At 36.2% G+C, this 13,305-nt stretch overlaps 1 protein-coding gene across 1 annotated transcript in view; it reads left to right on the forward strand.

Annotated features, from left to right (window-relative positions):
* Nucleotides 1-1,048: 1,048 nt before the first annotated feature.
* The window catches only part of LOC150094616 (protein eyes shut-like), a 198,797-nt gene continuing 186,540 nt past the window's right edge, over nucleotides 1,049-13,305 (forward strand). The window contains exons 1-3 of the mRNA XM_090411605.1: nucleotides 1,049-1,128; nucleotides 1,417-1,630; nucleotides 11,110-11,225. Of these exons, the coding sequence (XP_090267731.1) occupies nucleotides 1,049-1,128; nucleotides 1,417-1,630; nucleotides 11,110-11,225 (410 nt within the window). The remainder of the gene's footprint in view (nucleotides 1,129-1,416; nucleotides 1,631-11,109; nucleotides 11,226-13,305) is intronic.

Raw genomic sequence — 13,305 nt, forward strand, 5'->3', positions numbered from 1 at the left:
CATGGTCTTTCCTGCCATTGTTCTACTATGCACTGGTGCCATACCGACAGTTTTTTTAATATGAAAAAGTTACTTATCCTTCAGGAGAGCTAATAACTACTCTAACTATAAATTTATACGTATGCCACAGTAATTAACTTTTTAATAATATGTAAATATTTCATCTTAAGTATCATAAGTATCTTAAGTATTTATATATTATTAAAAAGTTAATTACTGTGTCATACGTGTGAATTTATAGTTATGAATACTCCACAAGTATTCATAACTATGTGTAGAGTGGTTATTTCTGTATAAGAAATAACCACTCTACACACACAATATGCCACAAACATTAAATAAAATGCTTGGAGTTCATGATCATCAAAAAGAATGTTTCTTCAATGGAAAAAAAATATTATCTGTTTTTTTTTTTTTTTTTTTTGAAAGAAGAGGAGTGATTCAATGGTACTTCAAGGTACATTCATAATCTTATAATTTCTTTGTTTTTCATAATACTCCTGTATTTGCTGCTGTCGTTGGTTACCCACTCCTAAGCATTTATATTTATAAGATAATATGCCATTATAGTGATATTTCTTGATTTCCTTATGTGTTATTTAAAACTTTACAACAATAAAACAAGAATATTTTTTTTTTTAAAAAGGAATTAATTTAGAAAAACTTTTAGAACAAATTTCTTTTAACATTCATATCCCTAATTTATTAGTAAAGATATGAATACAAAATTATTTATTTAGACATCTCTTACAGAAGGAAATTAGCAAGAAGATTCTCTGCAGATTTTAGATATAATATACAACTTATATATTATATCTAAAATAGTGCAGTATTGCCAAATACACTGGCTGTGAGCATAGACTGAAGGAATACAAATTGCAGAGTTTGATATGTAGAAAGAATTTCTCAGACAGATATATCAGGTTAATGCAGAGGAGATTTTTTCATGTGGTAGCGACAAGTTGGCAAATGAGAGGTTACCTCTAAATTTGCAAATACTGTGACCTTTCTCTTGTTGAGTTTTGGTTAAGTGAATGCTTTGCCAAATATGTTGGTGAATGCACCAGCATTATTGAATGAATATGAAACTACATCTGAACCTGAAAATAGCATTAACAAACTTATAATGTTTGTATTAGTATTACTGAATGTTCCTTGAACAGCTGAATGGGTATGTTAGATTCCATTAACATGTCAAGTTCTCCTCCCATCTTTCTGGCCTGAAACTAGCATTCATGCTTTAATTGATGCTTTTTTGGCTCTTTGCCATTTCAAATGCATTCTGTGGATATTATTCACATTTTTTTTTTGATATTCCAGTAGTTCATTAAAATGGTCTCTGTTTGTATGTTTGCATTAATATCATTATCTTTATTCCTTACAGCATTTTTTTAATTTTTGCTGATTTTTTTTCAGACTCACATGGCTTCCTCCTACTTCAGAAAATTCTTCTTGTAATGCTGGATTACAAGTGAATGGCTCAGCACTTATGAGTGGACAACAGTATATAACTAGCCCTGCATTTGAGTTTAAAACATTGTATTTGGGAGGAATACCTCAGAGCTTTATTCCAGTAGAACCTATTGTTAACAAGTTATTGCCATTTCAAGGATGTATGAGAGATTTTCAGGTAGTTAATATTATAAAATATAGTTTTGTGTTCTTCTTCTGTAGGACAAATAATTTTTATTTAAAATATAAAGCATTGCAAAATGAAAATATGAATATTTAATCAAAATTAATTCACAAAATGGGATAAGCATAGTTCATCAGATTTGTTTTGCTTAGAACAATGTAGTAATGCTTCAACACTTTCCTTATATGATCATTCTATAAGTCACTTGTTTTGATGTTGTACTTTAGCTTTTCTTTAGTAAAGTATCTATGGAAATGATAGTATGTTTCTGATTCATAGTTCTTTATCTAATTCTTATGTTCCTTCATAATTATTATTATCATCATCATCATCATCATTAGCTCTCCATAGAGCCAAAAGACTCATCGAGGGAGGTCTCCACTTGTATACACACACAAATTCAGCTCATCATACCACGCCTTAAATACATTCACTGTCTCCACACTCTTATACCATGCATCCCAATCTCCAACCACTCTCCATTCAAAAAACCTGCTCCTCATCCTCTGTTCACACATCTTCCTTATACAACTTCCAAGAATGACCCCCTTGTTTTATCTAATTCTAATTTTACTAATTATCTAGTTTTAGCAATATGCTAAAATGCTAGCCTTTTATAATAAAGTTACAAGAACATTAGATGAGGGAAAGGCGTATACTGCAATTTTCTTAGACTTAGCGAAGGCATTTGACAGGGTACCACATGATAAGCTGATATTCAAGTTGCATCACATGGGTCTGGATGTCAGATTGGTCAACTGGATTCAGGATTGGCTGTCTGATAGGTATCAGAGAGTTGTGTATGGTGGAGCAGTTTCAAGGAGGCAGAGGGTTACACGTGGGGTCCCACAGGGCTCAGTACTAGGACCTATATTGTTTAACCTTTATATCAATGACATTGCCAGTGGATTGCAAGGGGATATTCAGTTGTTTGCGGATGATGCGAAGCTGGGAAGGATTATTAGTAATAGTGCAGATGTGGTAGCCCTGCAAGAGGATTTAAATAAGCTAGATAAATGGGCACATGAATGGGGGTGTCAGTTTAATGCAGCAAAATGTAAGGTCTTGAGGTTTGGGAAACATCGATGGGATGCTGCATTCTCTATGGGAGGAGTTATACTGGAGGAAGTAGGGGAGACAAGAGATCTGGGGTTGATGATTGATAGAAACCTGAAATTTAGGGGACATATTGCAAAGGTGGTGAAAGTAACATAAAGGATTGCTGCAATTATGAGAAGGACACTGACTTGCAGAGATAAAAGGGTTATCATTCCATTGTATATAAGTCTCTGATCAGACCACACTTAGACTATTGTTCTCAGATTTGGTCCCCAGGATTTGAAGGGGATAAATTAACTGTGGAAAGGATACAAAGACGGATGACAAAGATGGTTTCAGGACTGTACAAGGATAGTTATGAGGATCGGCTGAGGGAATGTGGACTGCAGAGTTTGGTGGATAGAAGAAGGAGAGGTGATATGATTGAGACTTTTAAACTGTTGAGAGGTGGTTACAGGGTTGACACTGGGAAGTTCTTTCACTTGGTTGAACAGTGGGAAGGAGTGATGACAAGAGGCCATCCCTGGAAGTTACGAAAGGAAACTGTGAGCAAGAGAGTGAAGAGTGGTTTCTTTGCATGGAGGGTGGTTGAACCGTGGAATGCATTGCCTGATGGAGTGGTGAGAGCGAGAATGGTCAATGAGTTTAAGGAGTGGTATGATAGACTTTGTGTTTCTTAAGGGGGGGACCTCCCCTCGATGAATCTTGACAGACTATTCTTAGGAAGGACCTCCCACAATGAGTCTTTTGACTCTATGGAGGCCTGAATAATAATAATAATAATAATAATCTAATTTTACCCCTTTCTCTACCCATTCTATGAAAAATCTCATCTACATTAATCTGATAATAATGCCTTACCAACTTATTTACTTATTTATTTATTAACTTATTTACTAATTATCTAATTTTACCCCTTTTTCTACCCATTCTATGAAAAATCTCATCTACATTAATCTGATAATAATACCTTACCAACTTATATGTCTCAGTCATGTTCCCCCCCCCCCTTCTCCTATCTGCTAGACTGTACAATTTGTATTATTTCAACCTGTCTTTATGCCCAACATTCCAAAGACCAGAAACCACCTTACTCAATCTTCTCTGGACCCTTCCACCATCTCTTCATCCTTTTGAAAACTGGGTTATCATATACTTTGATATGGATTATTGTGCACAATAATCCATATCAAAGGCTTATACAATGGAACATACCACCCTTCTACACATCAATATTCTGTGCATCAGTACCATAATCTGCTGTGCTGCCCTCACAGCTTTAGTGAAATGTTTCCAAAATTTTAGGCCCCCTGTTCACCAGCCTCCCTCGCATCCCATCTTTGCTTCCAAATTTTAAAACTTTACATTTTGCATCATTGAACAGGCAGTTACTCTCATTTGCCCATTCACCCAATCATTTCAAGTCCTCTTGCAAAGTTGCAATCTGTTCTACTCCTTATAGTTTTTCCCAACTTTGCATCATATGAAAAGAACTGTATATCACCCTTCAGATCTTTCCCAATATCATTAACATACAAGTTAAACAGTAATGTGCCTTGAGGCAAACCAAGGGTGTGCTTCAAAAGTCTGTTTTAGTACTGCTGATGTTGCAACAAGGGTATGTTTTGGTATTATTGCTACTTATCAGATATCGCTGATAAGTATCAGAAATTATAATCTGTTGTTGCTGATACTTATCATATAGCCAATCTGCAATCAAGTACAGTAATCTACTATTCAACCTCATCTTTTCCAGTTTAATTATCAGCTTGTCATGTGGTAATGTATCAAAGGCCTTTACAAAATCTAAATATACCACTCAGCATGCATCTCTCTTGTCCAGTGCATTTTACCTTGTTATGATAAGTAAGTAGATTGTTAAAACATGATCTTCCTTTAGCAAACCTATGCTGCAATTATGAGAATGCTGCAGTTATCAATCCAATTCTGAATCTTGTCTTCAGTAACCTCTTTAACACTTTAACTACAACCAAATAAAATCCAAAATAAGATCCAAATAAACAGATTGGCCTATAATTCAAAACCTTTGCCCAGTCACCTGTCTTATGAAATGGAAAAAATTTTTCCCTCTTTTTCCACTTCTATGGAACATTGCCCAGTCTAATGCTCATGTTAAAAAGATATATCAAAGCTGTGGTTAACTCCATGGAATTTCCATCAATATGCATAATCTGTCATCACATCCTTATTGAAATCATTTACTCAATTCTTCATGTATCCTCCTTGGTGATTATCATTCTACCATATTCATTAATCAGTATTATCCCTCCATAATCATTCTTTCTTCTACTGGCCACGTATTTGAAAAAACTCGCTGACCACTCCACATATTGCACTTTTCCTTCCCTTACCAAGCAAGTCTCCTTTCTTACCTACTGTTTGTACTCCTCATGCAACTGATTATTACCACTCATCTTAAGCTGCTACCATAATGCTGTCTTCTTTCAAACTGCATGACTCACATCTTCATTCATCCATTTCACACCTACTAAATCACAAATGATTTAGTGGTTGGTTGACAAGCATGGTATGTGAGAAGACATGAAAGAATTTCTAGAGCATGCAAAAAAAGAAGACTGAAAAAGTAAAAATTGTGAGTCTATTGTCATGGTGTGATAGAAGCAAGCCGAGATGGAAAGCTAGGATTGCGAATGAGCCAATATGCAGATTGTGCAGAAGGAAGGGTGTGAAGTTTGTGGACTTGCAGATTGAGTTTGATGGAAGGAAGGAAGGATTTATATAAGCCGGATGGCTTGCATCTGAATGGATCTCGTGTCAGGAGTCTTGAGAAAGTGTTGTTCATTGAGACTTCGGAAGTGCAGAGTCAGGAAAACCAGAACAATTAGAGGGATGCAGGTGAGCATGGGTCCAGGAAACCTGAAGGTTAATAAGTGGGAGATTGATCACATGATATGAAATGTAGCACCTTGGTATTTAACTATAGTGAACTAAGTAACACAAGATGTAAGGGACATTGTGCGATGAAGGGAGTTTTTGAAGTTTATGAATACTAATACAGAAGTATTTGAAATAAGGACAAGGAGATTTTGACATTAGTTAGCACAACTTGGCCAAAAGATATAGGTATTAATTAGACTTGGTTAACTGAGGATGATATGGTCATAGGAATAGAATGCAAAGATGACTTCAGAGAGGACAGAAGGAACAGGATATGTGTGTGTGGGGGGGGTAGTAAAAGAAGAAGAGTTCATTTCATTTGAAGCAAATTGATGTGAGCTAGAGGCCAGCAGGACTAAATATGTAATTGTTGAAAGTTTTTTTTTCTCTCACTTGGTTATGCTATAAATTAAAGGTGCAAAGAAATTATATTCTTGGTTTCATCCTTTATCCAAGTGTAAGCAAACAAAGTTGCAAGTGAAGTAACTTTATGACTGGGCTACATGCATATAAGGATAATGACTTCACATCAATTGCCTTAGTATTCCATAATGCAGTGTACATATCCTTACAGACATGTATAATACTATGCATTATGAGAAGGGTCACTACCCAGATCAGTTTTGACCTTTATTGAGGTCTCATCGGTGGGAGCCAAGGAAGGCCTTCCCATAATGCATAGCATGTCTGTAAGGATGAGTGCTTTGCATTATGGGATACTAAGGTAATTGGTGTGAAGTCATTATCCTCTATATAACAAGCAGCCCAGTTGTGAAGTCACTTCACATGCAAACTTTGTTTGCTTAAACTTGGATGAAGGATGAAACCAAGAATATAATTTCTTGTCATCTTTAATTTATAATATAATAACTGGCTTCCACTGATGACATCTCAGATCTTGGCAAGATAAGTACTTGGGTTTTGTTTTTCACTTTAATTTTATTTTGCTGGTGCTAGTGGTGGTTTTGCCCCCACTTGCACTGGCTTTTTTTTAAATAAATATTAAGATTGCTGGTGGCACAGTTAATATCTGCATTATGGGATTACTTTTGGCTATATCACGGCTACCATTTTATAGTAGCTCAAATTTGCTGGTGGTGTAGAATTGTTTCTATATCATGAGAGTATTTAATTTTTCAGTCTTACGACTGAAAGGTTTTTTCTCTTACAATCAAATGCAGAGGTTTTAGTCTTTCTCCCCACCAGAGATAATGATACCAATTCCTCCAAGGGTGTGAACTCTAGGATTTGAAATTCCAGGATGTGAAGAAGCAAGACAAGTGACTAAGGTTTTAAAAGAGATAGTTGGGGGCTAGTAATATTTATTCGTTCATGCCATATAGCAGAGGAAAATATTTCATTTTAGTTAAAGATGTGGAAACAAGAGATAAACTATTACAGCATTTTATATTCAAAGATAGCACAGTAATTTCTGTAATGGTGGGAAGGCAGGTTAAAGCAGTAAGAATTTGAAAGATTTCCAATGGAATATTATTATTATTATTACCCAAGACCTCATGGAGTCAAAGACTCATCTGGGAGGTCCTTTTATCACACACACATCTCATTATATGTGTCTTAAACACACTCGAACTCCTTGCAGACACCACACTCTCAGGCAAGGCATTCCAATCATTCACAACTCTGCATGAAAAAAACCTGCCTCTCACTCCCCTACTCACACCCTCTTTATACAGTTTCCAGGGATGACCTCTGGTTCTCCCCTGATCTTCCACTATTCTCTGTAGAACTTCTCCACAATTAATCTTATAACAACCCCTTACCAACTTGTAGGTCTCTATCATATCTCCCCTCTTCCTTCTTTCCATCAGACTCTGCAAATTACATCTTCTCAATCTTTCCTCATACTCAACATTCCAGAGGTCAGAAACTACCTTAGTCAGTTGCCTTTGGACCCTTTCCAACATCTCTTCATCCTTCTGAAAACCCGGTGACCAAATCTGGGCACAATAGTCCATGTGTGGCCTAATCAAAGCCTTATACAACGGAACAAGAATCTCCCTACTTCTACACATCAGTGTCCTCCGCATCATTCCCAGAAGTCTTTGTGTTGTCTTTAATTTTGGTGATGTGTCCCCTAAATTTTAGATCCTTATCCACTATCACCCCCAGATCTCTTATTTCCTCTACTTCCAACAATATATTTTCACTGAGCATAAATTCTGCATCCCTTCTTTGTTTTCCAAATTTTAAAACCTTACATTTTGAATATATAGAGAACAGTAATGAAATTCTTATACAGACATTCTCGAAATGGGCTAAAGTCAGTAACATGCATAAGGGTATATCAGGTGAAGATCCAAATGGTTTTCTGATGAGGGCACCTTCACCTATATCAAATTCTTAACATCGGTGCAAACTGAATTATGGTAAACTATCCTGAAGTACAGAGGCAGTGACTGTGTTGTGGTTCATATGATCATTTGGATAGCAACTGCTCCAAAGCCAAATGTTTCAACTAACATGGAGATCGGACATATCGCTAATCAGTATCTCAAACCGTCAGAAATGCAAAAGTTCTGAACACCACATTAACACATGTATTTTCAGAACTTTTGCTGAAAGAGTGGGAGCACTGATAGAGCCAATTATGCCAGCATATATATCAGGGAGAGGCATAAAGAAGAGTTCTGAGATCTTCAGATTCAATCTAGTAAAGATGGCATTTTTAAACAAATTATACTTTAATCACAAAATCACAAAAAGTGTGCAACCAGATCAGCCAGAAATTAATACAAAAATTCCATAACTGCAGGAGCCACTTTCGCAGTCAAATATGGATGGAACAACATCAGTTGAAAATACCAATAATGAACCTAATATAACAACTGAACAGATACAAGATGAAATGCAAACACATGAAACTGTTGTACAAGGAGAAACTGGAGAGAAGAAACACAAAAGCAAGTTAGACATTTGAAAGAATTTAATATGCAGACAAGATCATCAAAAATAACAGATGAATTAATAAAAAAAAATTGAGGATAAATAGTGAAATTAAATGTTTAAAAAAAATGAACTAAATCTAAAAGAAGAAGAAATAATAAATGTAAAGATGAAGAATGTTGTAGATCATCAAATGAAGACCCTCACGCTCAGAAGAGTTTATGGACTATGAAGAACCATTCTAATGAAGGGAAATCAAGAGATATAATTAAAGAAAAAATAATAAAGTTTACTGATTTAAAGTTTTCTCAGTACAATTATCATCTAATTGAAAAGAAAATAGCTTTCTTCCAAATCAAGAACGATAGGCGTGAAATTGAAATAATGGAAAGCAACTGTAAAAAGCCAGAAAATAGTGTACAATTGCTCCTTGTAGATTGAAGGCCTCATCAGGATCATTCAAAATCTAGAAGTTGAAGACTTACCAGTGACACTTCATTAATCATAGCATTCCCATTTCTGCTTTGCCTCATTAAATGCATGAGGATTCCACAAACAAGTTGAGCAAGTAGCTATATGGAAACTTATGCTATGCCATAATGTCAGGTTTTTGTTTCTCCAAGAAACATGCTTCTGCAGATATAGATATAAAAACTTTAACAGAATTAACAGAGCTGGAGTAGGTGTTCTTATTCTGAACACACACGAATCTACATTCGTAAATTACATACTTAATCCCTCATTAGGAAGGCTCAACCATCTTATAATAAATTTAGTTTAATCCTTTATCCAAGTGTGAGCATACAAAGTTTGCACCTGAAAGTATTTTCAGGACTGGGGTAAGGTGGTACAACACTGGGCAACTCGTTGCAAAGGTGGAGCAACTCGTTGATATATAGGTGGTACGCTGAAGATAGGTGGTACAACACCGGGCAACTCGTTGCAAAGGTGGAGCAACGAGTTGCTCTACCTTCAACGAGTTGCCCGGTGTTGTACCACTTTACCCCAGTCCTGAAGATACTTTCAGGTGCAAACTTTGTTTGCTCACACTTAGATAAAGGATTAAACTAAATTTATTATAGTCTAACCAAGTGAAAAATAAACTTTCAACAATCCATCTTAAGGGATAGGGGCAAACCCCATACAAATAAATAAGAGACAACAGCACTGGTCCCAAGGGAGTGGAAGGAAGGTAAAATTGTTCTACTGCATAAAAGTAGTGATAAGGCTGTGGCTACAAATAGAGGCTAACCTCTATATTTGGAGTTGTGGTTAAGGTATTTTAGAGATTACTGATAACCAGGATATAGAAATGAGTTGATAACATCAATATTCTCTGTGGTTATCAGCATGGATTTGTTAAAATGAGATCATGTTTTACCAACTTCCTTCTGTACTATAACATGGTGACAAATGTATTGGTCAAGGGAAATGCAGATACAGTGGTGTGCTTAGATTTGCAAAACATTTTAATAGACTGCCACACACACAGTGAGCTGTGAAATAAATTGAAATGGATGGGATTTGATAGCAGGCTAGTAAGTCAGATCAGTGACTGGCTATCAGATAGATATCAGAAAGTTGTATATGGGAATACAGTATCCCAAAAGAGGACGATCACTAGTGGTGTGCCTCAGGAGTTTGTATTAGAGCCATTGTTGTTCGACTAGTATATGGATGATGAATTTGGGGCAGGTTTTGCTGGTGCTGCAAAATTGGGGAGAACAGTGAGGATTCAAGCAGATATGACTTTACAGGAAGACTTGGATCGATTGTATGAATGGGCAGGTAAGTGGAACTGTGTTCACTATTGCAAAGTGTAATGTTCTGAAATTTGGTAAACAATGATGGGATGCAAAGTATACACTTGGAAGGAGATGAGGGATCTAGGAGTGGTGGTGAAGAAACAGCTGAGGTTCAGGGGCCATATTGCACAAGTTGTGAAGTCATCACATCAGATAATGGCAATGATGCAGAGGACCTTGGCATGCTGTAATAAAGGTGTTATGGTTCCACTGTATACTGCCTTTTTCAGATCTCATATGGATTATTGGGCACATATTTGGTAATGTTGTTTTCATACTGACAAGGGTATATTAGAAAGAGTCCAGAGAATATTTGCAAGGATAGTTACTTGTCTTTGAAATGTGGTGATAAAGAGAGATTGAGGAAATGTAATTTGCAAAGTCTCATGTATAGGAGGAGGTGGGGAGAGAAGATATGATTGAGACATATAAATAGGTCAAGTGTTGTTACCAGGTTAACATGGAAGAAATTTTTGGTAAAATGTGAAGGGGGGGGGGTAAGGGAAACAAGAGGCCATCCCTTGAAATTGTAGAAGCACAGTGTGAGCAAAGGAGTGCAGAACAAGTTCTTTTCTTGGAGAGTGGAATCTATTTCCTGAGTGAGTCTGACTCCAAGGAGTCAGACTCATTGCAGGAGGTATATATTGTCATGCAAAGCTCATCAAACTGTGCCTTAAAGGTCTGATGTTAATAAGAATAATAATAGTAATCTTTGTAACTGTAATTTCTTTTTAATGAAATTATATACAGATTAATACAGATAACTCTTTCATTTATATACAGATTAACACAGAAGAAAGACAGATAATTGATGATGCAATAGATGGAGCAGCAATAACAGAATGTGAACAAGGCATGTGTCTACAAAGCCCATGTCAAAATGGAGGTACTTGCAGAAGGTGAGCTTATAGGATATTTAATGCAGAAACAGATCAGTAGCTAATTTTTTGATGTTTCATGTTTTCTGATTTGAATAGTAAAAATAATTTTATCAGTTAGAAATTTCAAACTTGTAGCAGAAGTCTTCAAAATACATTATTTTGTATTTTGTTAATAATTGGTGGACAGGAGGAAGAGGAGAGATATGATAGAAACCTACAAGGTGGTAAGGGGTTGTTATAGGATCAATGCTGGAGAAGCTTTACAGAGAATAGTGGGAGATCAGGGGAGAACCAGAGGTCATCCCTGGAAACTGTATAAAGAGGGTGTGAGTAGGGGAGTGAGAGGCAGGTTTTTTTCGTGCAGAGTTGTGAATGATTGGAATGCCTTGCCTGAGAATGTGGTGTCTGCAAAGAGTTTGAATGTTTAAAACATGGTATGATAAGCTGTGTGTGTGTGATAAAAGGACCTCCCAGATGAGTCTTTGACTCCATGAGGTCTTGGGGTGGTAATAATAATAATAATATGAATATTTTGTTAATAATAAGAATCATTTTAGCTATTCTTTATATATTCCTGAAAAATATTTTGCAATATTTCTAATATTGCACCATAGAGCCATCTGCATTTGGATCATTGCTGTTTAATGTGTGCTTTTATTATATAGAAATAATATGAGAAAGAACATTCAACTGTGTGTTATTGGAAAAACTTAGGAAGTCAATAGTTAATAAAGGTGATATAGAGATCCAGTAGGATGATTTAAATAGAATGACAGTATTGACAAAAGGTAATAATTTGCAGGTATAATATGGCAAAATATAAGGTTATGCACTCTGGGATTTAAAGATCAATGGAACTGGACTGCAAGAGATTGATGAGGTTGTGGATATGGGGGAGGGGGGGGGGGCTGATGGTGGACAGGAAGGAGGGCTACAAAAGCGTGAAAAACAGTAAACGCTCACAGAGAGAGAGAGAGAACAAGGAAATCATTATACCTCTTTGTACTGTCTGACCACACATGTGAGAACCCTTGCTGGCACAGTGACAGGAAGCGTAATTCATGTTGAAGGGGAGAAAGGAACAAGGTGATATATGAGTTCATCACCAACACGCGAAATCACGTACTTTATACATAAAATTTTCCAACTGTTGTACAAATAAAATAAAATAGTTACCACTTTAAAAACTAGAATTTTCATAAAAGATAAGGTAATTTTCCAAAGTATAATAAGAAACACTCTTCAGCTTTACCCTGATTGGCCGAGTGGTTAGCGTATCTGCTTTCCAGCCAAAAGGCTTTGGGTTCAAATCCTGCTGTGGGCATGGATGTTTGTGATTATCTGTCAAAATACTAGTAGTGGTGGTCAGCAGTAGATGCCGTTGGTGTAAATGATGGAGAGTTGTAAAGTAGATACCCTCCCTCGATGAGTCCTTGGACTCCCTGGAGGTATTATGTAATAGTAGTAATAGTATTATCAGAATGGATTCACCTTCTTGTGTCATGCACAGAAGTGTCGAGGGGTCTCACATCTGTGGTCAGACAGTAAGGCTCAGATATGGCCACATCTTGACTACTGTTCACAGATTTGGTCACCTACTTTTTTTTTTTAGAATGAGAAAGTGATGAGACATAGACTCTTGCTCCTAATGTTTGTGAGGTCCATAATGTTGAAATACCTCAAAAACTGGGCATCATTTCAACAGTGGGAGCAAGAGCCTATTGTCTCTGCTGATGAAGAACAGCTAGCCAAAATACTTAAATTTCTAAAAAAAAAAAAAAAAAACACCATTTTACAAAGTAGCTACATTGAATGCATTATTTCAAGACTCTTTATCAACCAAGTCACTTCAAGTGATGTAGCAGTCAAAGGTTTTATTACTCTTCTCTATATAAGATCTCTTTCCATAAAACTGGCTAAAATCCTTAAAGAATAGAAAATTAGAACAGCATTTAGTTCTTTCATCAGAATGAGATCACAACTTCAGTCTGTTAAACCCAGACAGCCATATGAAATATCCAAGTTTTTACCAGTGGTATGAATGCAGAACACATTATGGACAGACTGAGAAATCTGTTTCATCGTGGAACATGTTAGA

Source organism: Typopeltis vanoorti, chromosome 21, assembly GCF_054136105.1.
Source record: "Typopeltis vanoorti isolate ZY-2024b chromosome 21, IOZ_Tvanoo_1.0, whole genome shotgun sequence".
In the NCBI taxonomy this organism is placed as follows: Eukaryota; Metazoa; Arthropoda; class Arachnida; order Uropygi; family Thelyphonidae; genus Typopeltis; species Typopeltis vanoorti.